Below are 16,826 nucleotides of genomic sequence, written 5' to 3'. Positions count from 1 at the left end.
ACGAACCCGAAAGCTTAGCTATCCGCAAAAAATAATTCGTCCAATACTTTTACATCCTCCAACATCACCGCCCTTTCCCGTGTCACAAAAGCAATACAGTCACCCTCCCTCCCTTACCCCCAATGTAGCACGCCACATAGTCATCAAACACCAATTAATAATGGCGGCCGACCAGAAGCAGACGCCCGCACGCAGCAGGGACTACAAGGGCTTCGTCGCTGGCGTCTTTTCCGGTGTCACTAAGCTGACGGTCGGCCACCCCTTCGACACCATCAAAGTACGTCTGCAGACCACAGACGCGACGCGTTTCAGCGGACCACTGCAATGTGTCTTACAGACGGTTCGCAACGAGGGTGTGCGGGGGTTGTATAAAGGCGCCACTCCGCCTTTGGTCGGCTGGATGTTTATGGACTCGGTCATGCTGGGTTCGCTGACTGTATACCGTCGATTACTCGCAGAGCATGTCTTTTACGACCGATTGACACCTCATAACGCCCCGACAACAGGGGGTAAGATAAAACCTGAGACCGAGGGACCTATTGCTGCGACTTCGCATGCCGCGGCGCACTTACCGTCATACGGACACGGAATCGCAGGTATCATGGCCGGCTGTACGGTGAGCTTCATCGCAGCGCCCGTTGAACATGTCAAAGCGCGTCTACAGATCCAGTACTCAGCACGCAAATCCGAGCGACTGTATTCAGGACCTTTAGATTGCGTTCACAAGATCTACAAATCTCACGGTATACCCGGTATCTATCGAGGCCTTCCCGCTACGCTGCTCTTCCGCTCGTTTTTCTTCTTCTGGTGGGGATCTTACGATATTTTCTCACGCATCTTGAGGGATAAGACGAATCTCAGTGCTCCGGTTATTAATTTCTGGGCTGGTGGACTTAGCGCGCAGGTCTTCTGGATAACGTCCTATCCAAGCGACGTTGTGAAACAACGTATTATGACGGATCCGCTGGGTGGAAAGATTAATGATGGGACGCCAAGGTTCAAGAATTGGTGGCAGGCAGCGCGGGCTGTATACGCGGAGGGTGGTGCTAAGGGGTATTGGAGAGGATTTTTGCCATGTTTCTTGAGAGCATTTCCGGCCAATGCCATGGCTTTGGTGGCATTCGAAGGCGTTATGAGGGTATTGCCATAAAAAACATATATTGCCATTGAACAGAGTTGTGCGATTACGATCGTACGATTCGCATGGATACGACGAATCACATTTAGAGAAAGACAGAAAAATCATTTGCATGGGTGAATTTCATTCCTGAGAACTCAAGTCTATCCTTGATAGCGTAGAAGTACCTTTTCCACGCCGAACCCATGCACCGCCACCAGTTTTACCCATTTGTCATGATCGCATGCTCGTTTAATCCTCATCTTCATCAGCCTCGTCGTTAACGACGTTGAAGAACTTGAGTTCGTAAACACCCTTGGAAGTAGAGACGACACGGAGCCAGTCACGGAGCTGCATCTTCTTGAGGAACTTCTTGGTACTAGATGCATATACAATTAGTATTCCTCAAGTCCAATCTAAGCGACACAATTGAGTACTTACAGGTACTTGAGGTATCGGCCAGAGAGCTCGTTATGCGCAATGATCTCGATTTTTCCCTCGCCAGCTTGTTGGATGACGATGTTGTCGCCGAGGTTACCGGTGCGGCCTTCAACCTTGATCTTGTCCTGAAGGAACTTCTCGAAGGCGGCAGTGTCGAAGATCTTGTCGCTAGCGGGCTGCTGGGCGTTGATGACGAACTAGAGCATGTAAATATTTGTTTCAATTTAATTAAATGGGGATATCTTACCTTCTTGGTCGTCTTAGCCTGCTTGCCGGACTTCTTCTACACGATTGAAAAATTGACCTTAGCCTACTGCTTCACGCCATGATCTCGCTGAGTACCAGGGAGACTGGGCCAACAGCAAAGCGATGTCAAGTGATACATACTGTGGAGGGAGCCATTGCTTCTGATTTTAATTGAGGACGCAAAGAGGTCGAATCCTGCGCCTGGAGATTGAGGTGGTTGTAGTGGAATATTGCTTGCGACAAGAGCGTTCGTTGATGGAAGGAAGAAAAGAAAAAAGTTCAATAAATTTTGACAGAACTTTTTGGTGTATCAAAAATGAAGTGGGGCTCGGCACGGCGATAGGGCAAACCAAAATGATCTGTGCACAAATAGATACATTGGTACTTAGTACAGTATTTTTGTACAGTCTATAGATTGATCTTAACGGTGCGTATATAGATCGGTGCGTACATACATAGATCGGACCCCGCGAATGCCGTGCCAGACGCCAAAGTGCCAATTCGGTAAGGTGCAATGCATGTGCTACTAATTGACAGCGGTGGATGCAGGAGCTAGCTAAGACGGGAAAGGCAAGTACCTCGGAAATGTTACCAGCCCCTGTAGCTTCACGTAACACACCGCGGTAGGAGCTCCATACCTTGGTAGACTATTGATAAACCAGAAAGAACAACCACCTCGTCATTGCAACTTCAAAGGATTAAACTTGTGTTTAATTCTTAGACCCCTTCTAATAATTTATGCTTCTTCGCTGTTACATAATTTTCTCCAAATCATATTTCACCAGCCATTCGTTATCATGACGACCGATATCAAGGTTCCCGCCTTCGAGGCAACTCCGATTGATACTATTCCCGAGATCGTCGCAACAGCCCGCGCTTCATTTCAGTCTCAGAAGACAAAAGATGTCGAATGGCGACTTGTACAGCTACGAAAGCTCTACTGGGGCCTTCGTGACTATACTGAGAAGATCCAAGCTGCTATGAACAAGGACCTTCGAAAGCCACCTCATGATTCGATTTTATCCGAAATCCACCATCTTTTCCAAGATCTTGATCTTACACTCAAGAAACTGAAGGAGTGGGCGAAGGATGATAAGAGCGTTGATTATCCTTTCACATTTACGCCTCTGAAGCCACGTCTCAGAAAGGAACCGCTGGGCACGGTCCTCATCATCGGTCCTTACAACTTCCCTCTCATGATCAATATTGCACCCCTCATTGGTGCTATTGCGGCAGGCTGCACTGCTATCGTGAAACCGTCTGAGAATTCTCCTGCTACCGCGATGGTTGTGAAGGAGTTAGTCGAGAATTACCTCGATCCGTCATGCTTCTTCGTCGTTAACGGTGCGGTACCCGAGACTACGGCACTACTGGATCAAAAGTGGGACAAGATCTTTTACACCGGAGGTGCAACTGTTGCGAAAATCATTGCAAAGAAAGCGGCTGAAACCCTGACACCGGTTGTTCACGAACTCGGCGGGCTGAACCCCTCATTTGTTTCCAAGTCTACCAATTTGGCACTATCTGCTAGACGTCTGCTATGGGGTAAGACGATCAATGCTGGCCAAGTGTGCTTGTCTCAGAATTATGTGCTTGTGCAGAGGGACATAGTCGACGACTTCGTTAAGCAACTTCAGGCGAGCTACAAGGAATTCTACCCTAATGGAGCCAAGACGACTACGGATTATGCGCGCATAGTCAACGAGCGCCAATTCAATCGCATAAAGAATATTCTCGACACTACTAACGGCAAGATCGTATTGGGCGGAGAGACAGATAAATCCGATCTTTACATTGCGCCGTCTGTCATCCTCGTAGACTCCGTCGACGACCCTGCAATAAAGGAGGAATCCTTCGGACCTGTCTGGTCTATTCTGCCGTATGATACTTTGGATGACGCCATCAAGATTATGAACCAGGTCGACCCCACCCCTCTCGCACTTACAACCTTTGGATCGAAAGCCGAGAACGAGAAAAGTAAGAGCCTAGATTACTACTTTTATCCCCAAAGACCAAACTTTGCTAACAATATCCGAAGTCCTTAGCCAAGTAACCTCGGGTGGTGCTACCATCAACGACGCCTGGATGCACGGTGCCATTGCTACACTACCTTTCGGTGGTGTTGGTCAATCCGGTACCGGCGCATACCACGGCAAATCGTCTTTTGACACATTCACACATCTACGTACCGTCGTTGAGGTACCTGGTTGGATGGACCAGCTTCTACGCGTGCGCTACTCGCCCTTCTCACCGACCGACTTCAAGCGCCACATTTGGATGACCAGCTCCAAGCCCAACTTCGATCGCAACGGCAAGCTCATCTCCGGGCCCCGCTACTGGTTCTGGCTTATCTTTGGACTTGGTGGACCCTCTGTTAAAGGTGCGTTATTACGGTGGATCGTTCTTTTTGCCTCGGCCTATGCCGCATTTTATCAGTACCGAAAGTCCTGGTGATATAATTATCGTCGTTCAATATGACGAAATGTGACTTGGGAAGGGAAATGGTGAATGTAAGATAAGATGAACAAGCTCTCCTATTGTAATCTTCCACTATTCTTGGTTATATATTTAGCTGACTGATGGGAACAGATAACCGCTCATAAGCAAAGCTCCGATTTGGCATTCTCCGAGCGCAATCGATATTCTCGGTCTGTGTAAACTATGTCTTTCGCGAGACGAATCTTCTGCGTTCTATCGCAGTATATTGGCTACCTATGGGTTCGAGCCGAATGTATTGAGTAATAAGGAGAATCGGTGCATTCTTCCTATTAGGATCATCAAAAATGCATGAATGATAGGGGATAGGGGTGTTTAGGTAGTCAACATAATGAGAGCTGAATAAGGCCATTTAATTGAGAACATCGCACAAACCTACTCATTCAATTGCTTTCCATGTGCAACATTAAGGGTCTCGTAGTCAAATGATATCACAGATGATACATCAACTTTCCTAGTATCAACATACTAGGGTAAAGAGCTCAAAGGAGTTGAATGGGGATAGAAGTATTGTCATTTTTTGTTCGACTCTTGGCTCCGCCCTATCGTCCCACGAGGGTATCAACCAACCGCCGACCTCTCTCACCACCAAGATACAACGTATCCTCGCCGTCACCATCAGCTCGTGCCATCTCGACTGCTTCATGGTAACCCGCAACCACCATTTCTTCATCGACACGCATACCATGCTCGACCAAGGCTCCGATCACTCCTCGTACTCGCGCGATCTCGCGTACCGTACCCGGGGGAATTATATCGTTCTGGCTCGAGTATACGTTCAATCCCACACTCTCTTCAATTCGCGTAATACCCGGTCCCGAAGAGGCAGGTCCATTATCAGCCGCCGCGCCCTCCCCTTCGATATGTCGGCTTATCCACACATACCCATTGACACCGAGGACCACATCAACCTTCTCCGCATCATCAGCCGCCGCACCTAAACCACCACCAGCCGCTCGTCCAACATCCAAGACGAAAGTCTGTCTCCTCGCTCTCACCACACCACCACCACCTCCCGTCCCACTAACCGCAACAAACACCCCATTCCTCAACTTACCAAACCGTAACGAGCGCGTGTGTAACACAGCCGCGCCATCAGAGTATAACTGCTGGACCTCGGCAACCAATAAATCACCCTCACTAAAAAAAGACCGAATCTGTAGCTCATCTGTCTCAGTGCGTCGGCGTTGGATACCGCCGGGTAAGTTCACGGCGCTGAGGGGTAACTGGGCTAAAAGTGAAGCGCCGACGTCTACGCGCCACCGACGGGCTTGGACTTCGACTATGCGACCGACTACCAGGTCGCCGATCTCGGGGGTGTATCGCGCGCGCAGGGGGCGGACGGAGAGGAGTTTGTTGGTTTTGGAGAGGGTGCCGGCGACGGAGGATATTATGGCGGGGGGTTCGGTGGTTGTGTATGTGCCGTGGCCGCTATACAGAGAAGAGCGTCAGTGGGTGTTCATAGTGGGTGTTGTTAGGGGAGAGGGGTAGGGGGGGTGGTTCTTACCGCATCCATTGAGGATCTTCTGTGATCACTTCACCAGGCGTTACGATAGAGTCGTCGCCTGTTCGTCGTGCACGCTTCGTCGGACGCACCATAGAGATGTCACCTTCTAAATCCACCCCGCCTTCTGAGTCTGAGTCTGAGTAGCGGTCTACATCTCCTAGACCGCGAACCGGTACTTGCGCTGGTTGTATTATTGTAATTGGCATTTCGGCGGTAGGTGTAGGTAGGTTAATCGAGGGTGTGGTGATTGGTTTGTATTGTTGGAAATATTTTGTAACCGAATTATTTTTGTCTGAAGCTCTGAAACCCCTGTAAATCCAGCCCTGTAGCTGCTAGAGCCCCGTCGTTCGCTAGTGCATTTAGCCCCACAGACCTCGCTATCGATATGCTAATGCTACCCGCTAACGTCACAGGTTACCGCGACAAGCCGGCAAGGACGCCGAGTTACGTTATTTATTAGGCAGCTTAACATGTGATCCGTTCATTCCATCTACATAACCATCTCATACTCATCAAAATCTCGAAAAATTACAGTCAAAGACAATGTTATAGGGATTCTGTATTAATAAATTCTAATAATGTTACAATTTCATTGAACTATTGAGGCCGAGTCGGCTGAGGTTGAAGCTCTTCCGTTGAAAGCTCCCAAGGCGATCACGTTACGTCATCGTGAAGTCCGACACGACACAAATGACCGATCCACGTCTAAGAGATATTTTACCAGCACAATTGCATTGTTGACATGGATGACTATAACGCAGAAGCCTTCGTCAACCGCGATGATCCCATCCCGACGGTTGTTCTCGATGGATCTACGCCGCCTAGACCGCGGACTCCTTCCACATCGGCAGAGCACTCCGACTCAGAAACTCCGATACGTCGCAAAGGACTCCGAGGCCGTCTCTCGGCCTTCAAAGAGAAAGCCAAGATTCAGGATCAATTAGTTGAGAAATTATTAGCTCAAGTGGTGCCTCTAGACGATGCTCAGATACCACAGGATGAGCCCTCTCAGAAGGGCGGCAGCCCCGGCGTGGAGCGTCCAAACTTCAACCTAACCACCATGTCCAATAACTTCCGCCGCTTCAACGCTCGAATAGGCGTTGTTTTTGTATTCCAAGCCCGTGTAATCCGCGTACTATCTTGGAAACGACCTACTCATACCCTCTCCTTCCTAGCTATATACACATTCATCTGCCTCGATCCCTATCTACTCCCCGTCCTACCATTAACAATCCTCCTCATCGGCATCCTAGTGCCAAACTTCGTAGCACGCCACCCCGCGGCCGAATTCAGTCTATCCAGCGAGCAAGCCATAGGCTACTCGCCCCACGGGCCACCACTCGCTCCCGCGATTACAGTCAAGCCCGTCAAAGAGCTGAGTCGGGATTTTTTCCGGAATATGAGGGATCTTCAAAATAGTATGGAGGACTTCAGTCAGCTCCACGACGGCATCATACGCTTAATGGTGCCACGAACGAATTTCAGCGACGAGGCGTTAAGCAGTGCCCTCTTCGTCGTACTGTTCGTTGCTTGCCTCGTCATGTGCATCGCGTCGAATGTCCTACCCTGGCGCTTGATATTCCTAGCCCTAGGTTGGGTGGTTACGTGTATGGGCCACCCGGCGATCCAGCGACAGCTGCAGACCGCGCATGAGAAGCATATCCATCCGCAGGAGGAGAAAGCGAGGGGCTGGGTTGAGAATTGGGTCGAGAAGGACGTCATACTCGATAGCGCGCCGGAGGTTAGGGAGGTGGAAATCTTTGAGCTACAGCGTTTGTCGAATGCGGGGGAATGGGAACCTTGGATATTCAGCGCGTCGCCGTATGATCCCTTATCGGCCCAGCGCATTGCGGGGGACAGGCCGGTTGGGACAAGATTCTTTGAGGATGTGTTGCCGCCGAAGGGGTGGGAGTGGAGTGAGAAGAAATGGGCTTTGGATCTCTGGAGTCGTGAGTGGGTGGAAGAACGTATTATCACGGGTGTTGAGGTAGAGACGGAGGGCGAGAGGTGGGTTTACGATATATACGACGAACAAGCGACGGAAAAGGTGGGGGTCGTCGAACCACCTACTACTCCGTCTAGCAAAGGGAAAGAGAAGGCAAAGGCCCCGCCCCTTAAGCCTAGTTGGGAGGAAGGTGAAGATGGTGATGGGAGGAGAGGCGAGTGGAGACGGAGGAGGTGGGTCAGGCTCGTGAAGAGGAAGAATATCCCCGAGGCTGCTGTGTAAGTCGGAAGTTTATATTACAGATGTGAAAGTACTACTAAGTCATAGCGATATGATTCATTATTGTTATTGTTATCACTCGTGATATCACTCATCCATATAACCCCATACACGTCAAACAAATGAAGAATTAATGGCACAAATTTTCTAAAGAACTCACTTTCGCCTGTTAGGTCATTGTATGGGTTTTATTATTTTATTTTCTATGAACAGCGTGTATTAAATGAAAAAAATCATACATAACTCCTAAACAGAAAACAGAGCCAAAAACATCACACTACAAATCTACTTCGTTGCTCTGTAGACTCATATATACTTAGGTATTTACGTAGGCATGGGTAAGGATGACAATTCTCTCTTAAAGGCAAATGTAGGAGTTTAAATGGCATGGTAGCCATGAGCGATGACCTCCGTAAGCCAGTTGGAGAAGGTGGAGCCCCTTGGGGCCATTCCCCTTCGCTCAAGAGTATCCCGAAGAGACATACTAAAAGGAACACCCTGTGTAATAAGCCATACAATAATACGGGAGTCCGGGGAGCGTTCGACGGACCACCTCATAAGGGAATCCCCCTGCTCCTGGATATTAGAAGTGTAAGCCTCCCCAGTCGGATCGGTGAAGATGCGGAACGCATGGAGGTGGCCCTCCTCAATAGCGGTGTAGACAAGGGGTCTCACTCCGAGTTTAATATCCCCGTAAACGGCATTGGGGAAGAAATAAAGGTATGACTGAATCATATTCTGCATTTGTCGGCCAGGTCGGGCGCGACGCATGGAATCGGCGATGAGGGGCCTGTACGGACGTTGTCTGAGAATGTGAAGTCCGTATCTGTCTCTCAGTTCCCGGATGTAATCGTACCAACGTTCGCAGTCCAGCTCGATGACGGCAGGATCATGGTTCGCGGTATCCCACATGTCGGCGGGAAAAGCCTCGAAGCTAACCCATTCTTGAGGAACCCAATCATCAGCTTCGGCAAGCAAATGCATAAGATTCTCAGGCAGATCGAAGTCGCCGAAGACCCGACTGGTACGAGGCATTTGAGGAACATGCCCGGGAGGGGGCTCTATAACAGGAGAGTACGGAACGGGAGAGTTATGAGTACTAGGGGAACTAGAGACGCTCATTGTCACTTAGGTAAGGGTAGGTTTACGTCTTTGCGTACTGTTGTGTAGGTGTGTGGGTTCCTTTTAACGTGAGTTTTGCTTGTAACAGGTTTTTCGTTCTATGGTGTTTCTACTATGTATAGATATCTTGCACGAATGCCATAAAATGTTCGACTAAGGAGCACGATGAAGATGCACTTATATAGTCATAGCGGGCCACGACTGTTCGTTAACAGCTCTTCTGTTTAATTACAGCTTCTTATCATTCACCTTATCATTTCCACACATTTGATGGCGTTCGTACACAATATATTGATTTGTATCTTAGAGCTTGTATAGTATAGATTGCTATTCTTGAACACCATCGTCACCACCTGCATACAATATCATTATCGACAAAATCAGGAGGAAGACGACATGAAGTCAAGTTATCTAAACGTACGTTGGCGTACAATTCTTAAGGAAGGCTTGTCAACTGATAAGGTGCTTACAAGCGCACGAGTTCATATACACATAACTTCCAGCGGCCACAGTTCACTTAGTTCTATAGCGGTAAATAAGTATGTACGGATGAGTTCGGCGGTGGGAGGCCAGACTTTGGCCATCATGAAGATGTAGAGGTGGGTAGAAGTGTATACATTAAGATATAATATATTTGTATGCTAGCAGCAACAACCCCTAATTATATAAATCACCCAGAGACCACCGAGAGGTAGGCTTGAAGAAGACAAAGGACAACAAGCCTATTAACACTACTTGGTAACCGAAAACCTCTTTGGTGGCCTCATCGAAGGCTCAAGGCAACTGAAGGTACTTTGTTGGCTTTTATTTAATGTACATGAGAAGGGCCTTTCGCTCCTTAAATCAGTCTATCAGGCACTTCTACCGTATACCCCTAGGTAGGTAGGTTAGGTATCACGAGAAAATCCGTTTTCATAGCAGCTAAGATTAACCCCTATTCATCCCTAGTATTACATAGCATAAAAAGGAGTCCGTTCTTATTACGCTATCCCTTATTTTATTTGATGTGCCTCTAGGTATTCATGAGAAGCGACCCCTATAACATTATTGCACCACTACTATTAGCCAAATTGCAGGCTCCAAACACGCACTAGTAAACCTTGTAAAATTCTCAAGTCTCAAACAAAAGGGACTGAGGGTATCCTAAGTTTCGCACCTGCCCGCTCTCACATAACCCCTATCCCACCCAACCCATCAAGATGAATAGTACCCTCCTAAACCACCATCCTCGTCGCCAAAGACCCGAAAGAAGCCAGCCCCCTAAGTTTTATTCTTTATGTCATTACTTCGTTCGCATCCTATACAGATACCTTTTCTAGGATCTTATGAATACCAGCGCTTTTCCCCCTTCCATTGTCCAGCTCATCCACCAACTTCCGCGCCCTGTCAACCAAAATAGCGATTACCTTCTGGGTATACTCAAAGGTGCCGGTGCTTTGCATGTACTTTACAGCGTACCGCTTGACCTCCTCGTCCTTCGTCTTCTGCTTTAAGATATTGAGAAGTTGGAGATTCGATGGGTTTGAACGTATACTATGGATGATGAGGAATGAAAACTTGCCCTCCGTCAAATCTTCACAGAAGCCTTTATTCTGGCCGTACTCCGGGTTTGATAGGTTTTTGTAGTCATCCTGGATTTGGAAGATGATTCCCAGTAGGTTGACGAGGGGCACGCAGTCCATGAGAGAGCCTGACTCGGCCTGCATGAGCTTGATAGCTAAACGGAAGAGACCCCCGGTCTTGTTTCCGACCATTTCAAGATACTCCTCTTCAGTGGGACACGTCAAAGTGTCTCGCCAGAAAAGATCCATACCTTGGCCACGATGAAGGTTGTTCAGTTCTTCGGTGTAAATATTGATTGTCTTTGGATTCTTGAGTTTTTGCAGTTCCTGTAAGGCGCAGAAGTAAACGTAATTAGCCGAATTTATGGTTTGCGCCGTACCGAAGATGCTATGGGCAACCGGCAAGCCTCTCCGGAGTAGCGAGTTATCCTCAACATCATCGACCAATAATGATGCAGTATGTAGCATACCAACAACTTTGGTGATAATGTCCAAACTTTCTTGTGGCACTTCCAACCAAGCATTGAAAGAATTGACCATAAGCGTACGGAAATCTTTTCCAGGATGAGCGAATAAGTACTCGAAGGGACCCATCAAGACCCTTTCCTTAGCCTCGGTCCATGTCTTTCTAGACGTATAATTAAGATCCTCGGTCTCATATCGCGCGGGGTCCTGAGTGCCTGTAGCGTGCATTCCTGTAAGGGGGATAGCAGTTGTAGATGAGTCCCTTCGATGCTTGCTGTTATTCTGACCGAGCCAATCTGATTCCGGGACGGGCCGTAGGACTGATTTGGCGGGAGGGAGCGGTGTAGTGTAACCTGTGGAGGAAGTCCTAGGCGGGATAGCGTTGGGTGATTGTAAAGATATACCAGAATTGGAATTAGGGTTGGTATTAGTAGTAGGAACCATGACTGCTATGATATTCCTTCCCAATAAAAGGAAGAATCAACTCTAAGACCTTAGTAATTCAACGTAACGGGGAGAGAAGAGCGTTGGATTCAAAGTTAAAAGGTTGCCTAATTCTGTGCTGGCGCAAACTCTATCCAGGTAGCTCTACCTTAGCCTACCTAAGGTACCTAGGTAGTATAGTATTCGGGATTGGTGGAGACGCAGCGGGAGCACTATATTCGTTGTCGCTCTTGCATATGTTGATGCCTATTAAATACTCGGATGCAGGTAAAAAGTAAATTGTCGTGCTGTGTAGATGTCTTATACAGACATTCAGCTGTGATTGGCTCGGCCTCCGGGGCTATGTAAAGGTACGCCTGAATATTTAATAGAATGGAGGGGCTGTGTGACCCGTGGCTTGATAGTAGTAATCAAGATGAAATCATATGGATAAAGCTATCCTATTATAGAGAGAAGAGGATTTGCAAAAGGTACGATGGTTGTTTGACGGTAGGAAGGAAGTAGCAGTAGAGCCTTCAAGGATTAATTATTCACATGTCTGAGACATACAAGGGCAGCCACGAACGTCATGAACTCTGAGATGTAACAGGTACAAATCAGGTACAGTTGCTTATGCATAATTTTATCTGTCTTCCCCGCATTGGCGGTGATCTTAACACTCTCTGCCAAGTATCTTTTTCGTATCGTACCAATGTAGCTAAGGCTACCCAGAATATTGTTTTGTCTGGAGTTACATTTTCTTCAACATTGGGGAAATGAGTGTCTCATAATCAATGTACGTGAGATGTGATTTTGAATAAGATTGGATGTTGCTCTAAGTATCGTATATAAAGTATTTTTTGAATGATATTATAAGAGATTTATTAATATTATTTACCTGGAAGGTTGTTATATCTAGGGCATCCTTAATAAGCTGTTATAGTGTTATAGGTACGGTATTAGCCCTACAGCATGCTATTAAACGGTACCTACCCGACACTAAGGAACCTGCTAAGGTAATGGAATCGTATCCGCCGTTGCCGTGTTAACGATAATTCTCCACTCAAACATCACGATCCTTGTAACCAACGATTTGTCGCATGAAGAATCGCAGACCCCAAAACTGGTCTGTGGTTTATGCGCACACCGTTCGTTTTTTCTCCTCTTCTTGATTTCTTCTTTTTTGAGACCAGGAGATTGTTCTCTCGTGATACCCCAACCTTCCTTTCGTTCTCTTGTATTAACATTTTACCGGCGTCGCTCCTCCAAGCAACTCTATTGGCGTTTTATTTTTTTGATTTCCCTCTTCTGTTCTCTCTAGTTTTGCAGCATCGTATCGCATTGCATAAAAAGTTCGACACAGGCCATATCGATTACACCCAAGACTCCACCACATACCTAAAAGATAAAGATAAAAAGCAAAAATGGAGAACCTTCTATCTCTCGCCTTCGACAACCTCTCCTCCTACGACGGCCCCAAGATCCGAAAGGGTCTGCGCCAAGTTGAGGGTCTACTAGCCAACATCTGCTTGTCGCGATCGCAAAGCAGTAACAGGGACCGACGAGCCTCGACCGTAAGTCGAGATCTTGACCAACATGACGATGATTCGGAACCGCTTCCTCCGAAGACTCTCGCCGAAATTACCGACGACCCGGCTTTCTACGAGTTCTTTAAACTGCAAGAGGGTTTCGAGTGGAACGTCACTATGCGCCTAGTTAGCACTCTGGATCGTTTGCTAGCTAGAGGTGCCGACGGCTCTAACGACTTGCTGATCCTAAGCGCTCTGGATCTGGTTCAAGGTGTCATGCTCCTACACCCGCCCAGCAAGGCCTTGTTCTCTCGAGAGATGCACATGAACGTAAGTCCCTCTACTATACTACTTCCCACTTTCCACTACGCTTCTCTCGCTAACACTACTTCACATACAGCTCCTCCTCGACCTCCTAGAACCGGACTTCTGCCCCGCAATCCAATCCGCGACCGTCGTAACCCTCGTCACCGCCCTAATCGACGCACCCCGCAACACGCGAACCTTCGAAGCCCTCGACGGTCTCCTAACCGTAACCTCGCTCTTCCGCAGCCGAGGCACAAGCCGAGACGTCAAGCTCAAGCTCGTCGAGTTTCTATACTTCTACCTAATGCCCGAAGTCCCCTCGATCCCAAGCGCAAGCGCCGCCCCCGCATTACCACCCCTACTCCAGCGCAGCCCTAGTAAGCTCGCCAAAGCATTCGCTTTCGGTAACGGGAATGGGAATGGAAACACCAACGGCGGCGCAAAGAACGGTGACACCGGACGACCCCGCTCCGCAGGCGACAGTGAAACGAGAACGCAAGAGGAGAAGCAGGCTCTACTCGGTCGCCATTTAAGCAGCGTACAAGAACTCGTGGAGGATTTACGGCAGAACATGCCTTTTGGCGGCGTAGTGGGCTAGCACACAAAATCCCAAGTTACTGGCCCGGTTTCAGATTGATTACCTAGATTACTATTGCGTTGCAAAACGCTTGACTTTTGAGGACATTGGGGTCCAATTTTGCCAAGTTGGAAGGATATCACTTGAATCCCCCTTTTCCCATATAAAAACGGCTCTTACTGGAAAACACTAAATGAGAAAGCCGCCCATATTAATAATGTCTGTTACATTGCATAATGCTTATGAAAGGCGTTACGAAGGAGTTTTTCGGAAAGGAAAGGCGCGGCGTTCGTCTATAAATTAAAAGGGGTATTCAGTCGCATTCATTCAAGTTCATATGTATTCGTTAAAATCAGGATTAGGATAATACGCCAGAAATTTCATCCTATTTTCCTTAACCCGCTCATTTGTGCCCATCATTCCCTTGTTGATCCGATTTTGGCGCAGGTGGAGGCGAAGGTGAAATCCCATTAGTCCTGTGCTCCTCCGCTTCCTCCGGGTTCATTGGTTGTGGTGACGTTCCGGGACTACCGTACAATTCAAATGGCCCATTAAACTCCTCCCTAGCTGGTGTGTCACTTGAAAGGAGATTTTTCTTCTCAACAGCAAATCCGACTCCTCCAAGTTCTGCGGGCGAACGCTCCTCTGTCCCCATCTCGACCGGTGGTCTAACGTCACCCGGGTTTTCGGGGTACTGATGGGCGTTCATGGCTCGTTCGGAGAACCCTGGACTCGATCTAGGCTCAGTCCCCTGAATCGTGGTGCTATCCGTGCGATCCGTGAATGGACCGGGCACGGCATCGGGGCCATAATAAGTATGAGCGAGTCCGGTTTCGTGGATGCGTGGCCTTGTGCTCATTCCATTGGACGGACTCGTGATATCTGTGTTAGCACCGCCTTGAGGTACGAATGGCCTTTGCTCATGCGGCCCGCCTTCACGCGACTTTGCAACTCGACGGCGATGGATCCAGAACCATGTCACTCCACCGATAATGATAGCAGCACCTACAGCGATACCCACACCAATGCCAACTCTAGCGCCATCAGAGAGGCCGCTACCGCCGTTATCGACAACGGTTAGGTTGGCTACGCAAAGCTGGGTAACTGTCGCAGCTAAAGAGGATGAGGTACAGATACTCCCAAAATTGCAACACCCGCCACCCGTCTCGCAGGAAATTTGCGATGTAGTACACCCCGATGGGACAATAGTCGCAACGGTGGGCTGCGGGGTTGTAGCGGGCATGAAGCAAGAGCCGCCAGAACGGCACTCCTCTCCATATCCACAGCACTGCCCACCGAACCCCTTTTGACAGAGGAAAGAAGAGGTACTGCAAGATCGCGGGCAGCATCCAGGCAACAAGCTGGTCTGTACAAGTGCTGTTATGGAAGGCGATGTGGCGATCGTCGTAGTAGAAGTGATTGTAGCGTTGCAATAAATATGGTCCTCGTCGCACGGCGAGTCTTGATCCTTACAATCATTCCCTATAGAGCAGCATTGTGCCCCCCAAGTGGTGTTTAGATAACAGTATCTGTCGTCAGAGCAGCAAGCATCTGCTCCTGCTGGCCCAAGTTCTAAACAGGAATTGCCAACCGTACAATGACCCACTTCGCTCTCTTGTCTTCTATAAAGCGGTATCGCGGGGATCGGTGGTGAGGCTGTGGCGTAAAAGCGCGGCCCAAATCCGGGATTGAAGGCATGATTGGGTTGATCAAACAGTGCAACACCGTCGAGTATGCCTAAGTTTGCGTGAGCAGCAGCTATAGAAACATTAACGAGCGATGCGATGAGTAGCGTGACAGTGAGGGTGGCGATGGTGCATTTAGATGCCATTTTGTGAGGTCGACCGCTGTGAGACAGCCGGACAGCCTCGCGAACCAATGATGGAAATTCACATGCAGAATGACTATATCTACTCGATATATATGTATGAACAGCTAACAACAGCCAGGAGAATTGAGAAATCAATGTTATAGGAGTGAGAGGAGATATGTTTCGCTACCTTCACGAAAACGATTATCGCAAAAAAAAAGTGAGAGACAGAGGGTCAGCAGCGGTCGCCAACATGTCTCAATCCAACCGGGTCGCAGAAGGGCAAATATTGAAGCTAACCTACCTATCGGTGGCCTGCCCACCTGGGCTCTGCATACCTTTTCCGTCCTACGAAGAAGCCCATTGGACTAAATCAGCAGTGAGATTTGGAGTCTGGTGGTACCAACAGCTGGAAAGCGCTCGTATGGTGTAAGACGGCTTGCATATCATGGTTACATCAATCGGATCAGGCTAGGCCAGTCAATAAATCGATGATGACAGCTGCGAGAATAAGAGACCTTGGCGAATGGCGAGCCGACAACTTTAGGGCTGATTCTTGGTCGCAAAAGACACAAGTAAGCCCTATGCTTTTTGGTTGTTGGTGCTAGACAGAAGAAATTCAGCTGAAATATATTGGATGGAGAGAGGGGGAAAGATTATGTGACTTATCTAATTGAGATACAGGCAAATTAGCCCGCTGTTACGGACGTCCCCTCCCGGACTTAGACTTCGGGAAGCTGCAGATTTGGGGGTCACCGAAAATACCTACATATTTAGGTTCATCTATCCGGCCGCCGTCCTGCACCCTGGAAGCTTTCAAAATATGTACATTTATCTTTCAATGTATACCTACATGTATGTACATAGGTACGGCCCGTCTCGCTTATGTCTCCTCGTTTCTTTGGTACAGTCCCTCGGCGTTCGCTTCAAAAGCCAGCACCTTATGCAATGCATCTTGTCGCAACGCACAGTCCCGAATGCATGCTTCCGATACGGTTGTC

General features: G+C 48.3%; 9 protein-coding genes across 9 annotated transcripts; 4 read left to right on the top strand and 5 right to left on the bottom strand.

Annotated features, from left to right (window-relative positions):
- The first annotated feature begins 60 nt into the window (after nucleotides 1-60).
- On the top strand, nucleotides 61-1,241 carry F4822DRAFT_400139 (mitochondrial carrier). Its single transcript, XM_051457834.1, has one exon. It carries the CDS (start codon nucleotides 161-163, stop codon nucleotides 1,148-1,150), a length of 990 nt encoding a protein of 329 aa, XP_051315671.1. The 5' UTR covers nucleotides 61-160; the 3' UTR covers nucleotides 1,151-1,241.
- Nucleotides 1,242-2,093, bottom strand: F4822DRAFT_400138 (ribosomal protein L22e). The gene is made up of 4 exons (XM_051457833.1): nucleotides 1,946-2,093; nucleotides 1,806-1,841; nucleotides 1,559-1,755; nucleotides 1,242-1,496 (listed from the first exon to the last, which is right to left on the bottom strand). Exons 1-4 carry the CDS (start codon nucleotides 1,958-1,960, stop codon nucleotides 1,370-1,372), a joined length of 375 nt encoding a protein of 124 aa, XP_051315670.1. The 5' UTR covers nucleotides 1,961-2,093; the 3' UTR covers nucleotides 1,242-1,369.
- Nucleotides 2,094-2,429: 336 nt separating this feature from the next.
- F4822DRAFT_400135 (aldehyde dehydrogenase) lies at nucleotides 2,430-4,676 on the top strand. The gene is made up of 3 exons (XM_051457832.1): nucleotides 2,430-3,781; nucleotides 3,843-4,314; nucleotides 4,394-4,676. Exons 1-2 carry the CDS (start codon nucleotides 2,602-2,604, stop codon nucleotides 4,256-4,258), a joined length of 1,596 nt encoding a protein of 531 aa, XP_051315669.1. The 5' UTR covers nucleotides 2,430-2,601; the 3' UTR covers nucleotides 4,259-4,314; nucleotides 4,394-4,676.
- F4822DRAFT_400132 (uncharacterized protein) lies at nucleotides 4,677-6,141 on the bottom strand. The gene is made up of 2 exons (XM_051457831.1): nucleotides 5,808-6,141; nucleotides 4,677-5,731 (listed from the first exon to the last, which is right to left on the bottom strand). Exons 1-2 carry the CDS (start codon nucleotides 6,011-6,013, stop codon nucleotides 4,843-4,845), a joined length of 1,095 nt encoding a protein of 364 aa, XP_051315668.1. The 5' UTR covers nucleotides 6,014-6,141; the 3' UTR covers nucleotides 4,677-4,842.
- A 25-nt stretch (nucleotides 6,142-6,166) lies between these two features.
- F4822DRAFT_400131 (Pex24p-domain-containing protein) lies at nucleotides 6,167-8,296 on the top strand. Its single transcript, XM_051457830.1, has one exon. It carries the CDS (start codon nucleotides 6,550-6,552, stop codon nucleotides 8,032-8,034), a length of 1,485 nt encoding a protein of 494 aa, XP_051315667.1. The 5' UTR covers nucleotides 6,167-6,549; the 3' UTR covers nucleotides 8,035-8,296.
- Nucleotides 8,297-8,409: 113 nt separating this feature from the next.
- On the bottom strand, nucleotides 8,410-9,153 carry F4822DRAFT_428233 (uncharacterized protein; the record flags this gene model as incomplete). The annotated part of the gene is made up of 1 exon (XM_051460874.1): nucleotides 8,410-9,153. One exon carries the CDS (start codon nucleotides 9,151-9,153, stop codon nucleotides 8,410-8,412), a length of 744 nt encoding a protein of 247 aa, XP_051315666.1.
- Nucleotides 9,154-9,933: 780 nt separating this feature from the next.
- On the bottom strand, nucleotides 9,934-12,112 carry F4822DRAFT_400129 (isoprenoid synthase domain-containing protein). The gene has a single exon (XM_051457829.1). The coding sequence runs from the start codon at nucleotides 11,622-11,624 to the stop codon at nucleotides 10,452-10,454; it is 1,173 nt and encodes a 390-aa protein (XP_051315665.1). The 5' UTR covers nucleotides 11,625-12,112; the 3' UTR covers nucleotides 9,934-10,451.
- Nucleotides 12,113-12,490: 378 nt separating this feature from the next.
- On the top strand, nucleotides 12,491-14,314 carry F4822DRAFT_400128 (cell division control 14, SIN component). The gene is made up of 2 exons (XM_051457828.1): nucleotides 12,491-13,462; nucleotides 13,533-14,314. The coding sequence occupies exons 1-2, from the start codon at nucleotides 13,028-13,030 to the stop codon at nucleotides 14,034-14,036; spliced, it is 939 nt and encodes a 312-aa protein (XP_051315664.1). The 5' UTR covers nucleotides 12,491-13,027; the 3' UTR covers nucleotides 14,037-14,314.
- Nucleotides 14,228-16,557, bottom strand: F4822DRAFT_217523 (uncharacterized protein). The gene has a single exon (XM_051453943.1). It carries the CDS (start codon nucleotides 15,844-15,846, stop codon nucleotides 14,419-14,421), a length of 1,428 nt encoding a protein of 475 aa, XP_051315663.1. The 5' UTR covers nucleotides 15,847-16,557; the 3' UTR covers nucleotides 14,228-14,418.
- Nucleotides 16,558-16,826: the final 269 nt, after the last annotated feature.

Source organism: Hypoxylon trugodes, assembly GCF_022578975.1.
Source record: "Hypoxylon trugodes strain CBS 135444 unplaced genomic scaffold F4822scaffold_4, whole genome shotgun sequence".
Lineage (NCBI taxonomy): Eukaryota > Fungi > Ascomycota > Sordariomycetes > Xylariales > Hypoxylaceae > Hypoxylon > Hypoxylon trugodes.
This window is presented reverse-complemented; position numbering and strand designations above follow the sequence as displayed.

Excerpts from the sequence above, each read along its gene's own strand:
- F4822DRAFT_400138 (XM_051457833.1), bottom strand. Across the intron at positions 1,756-1,805 it reads AGGCTAAGACGACCAAGAAG|TTCGTCATCAACGCCCAGCA; the intron begins GTAAGATATCCC and ends TACATGCTCTAG. Across the intron at positions 1,497-1,558 it reads GGCCGATACCTCAAGTACCT|TACCAAGAAGTTCCTCAAGA; the intron begins GTAAGTACTCAA and ends ATATGCATCTAG.
- F4822DRAFT_400128 (XM_051457828.1), top strand. The coding sequence starts at position 13,028 with ATGGAGAACCTTCTATCTCTCGCCTTCGACAACCTCTCCTCCTACGAC. Across the intron at positions 13,463-13,532 it reads CTCGAGAGATGCACATGAAC|CTCCTCCTCGACCTCCTAGA; the intron begins GTAAGTCCCTCT and ends CTTCACATACAG.
- F4822DRAFT_400131 (XM_051457830.1), top strand. The coding sequence starts at position 6,550 with ATGGATGACTATAACGCAGAAGCCTTCGTCAACCGCGATGATCCCATC.
- F4822DRAFT_400135 (XM_051457832.1), top strand. The coding sequence starts at position 2,602 with ATGACGACCGATATCAAGGTTCCCGCCTTCGAGGCAACTCCGATTGAT. Across the intron at positions 3,782-3,842 it reads GAAAGCCGAGAACGAGAAAA|TCCTTAGCCAAGTAACCTCG; the intron begins GTAAGAGCCTAG and ends CAATATCCGAAG.
- F4822DRAFT_400139 (XM_051457834.1), top strand. The coding sequence starts at position 161 with ATGGCGGCCGACCAGAAGCAGACGCCCGCACGCAGCAGGGACTACAAG.
- F4822DRAFT_400129 (XM_051457829.1), bottom strand. The coding sequence starts at position 11,624 with ATGGTTCCTACTACTAATACCAACCCTAATTCCAATTCTGGTATATCT.
- F4822DRAFT_217523 (XM_051453943.1), bottom strand. The coding sequence starts at position 15,846 with ATGGCATCTAAATGCACCATCGCCACCCTCACTGTCACGCTACTCATC.
- F4822DRAFT_400132 (XM_051457831.1), bottom strand. The coding sequence starts at position 6,013 with ATGCCAATTACAATAATACAACCAGCGCAAGTACCGGTTCGCGGTCTA. Across the intron at positions 5,732-5,807 it reads GAAGATCCTCAATGGATGCG|CGGCCACGGCACATACACAA; the intron begins GTAAGAACCACC and ends TTCTCTGTATAG.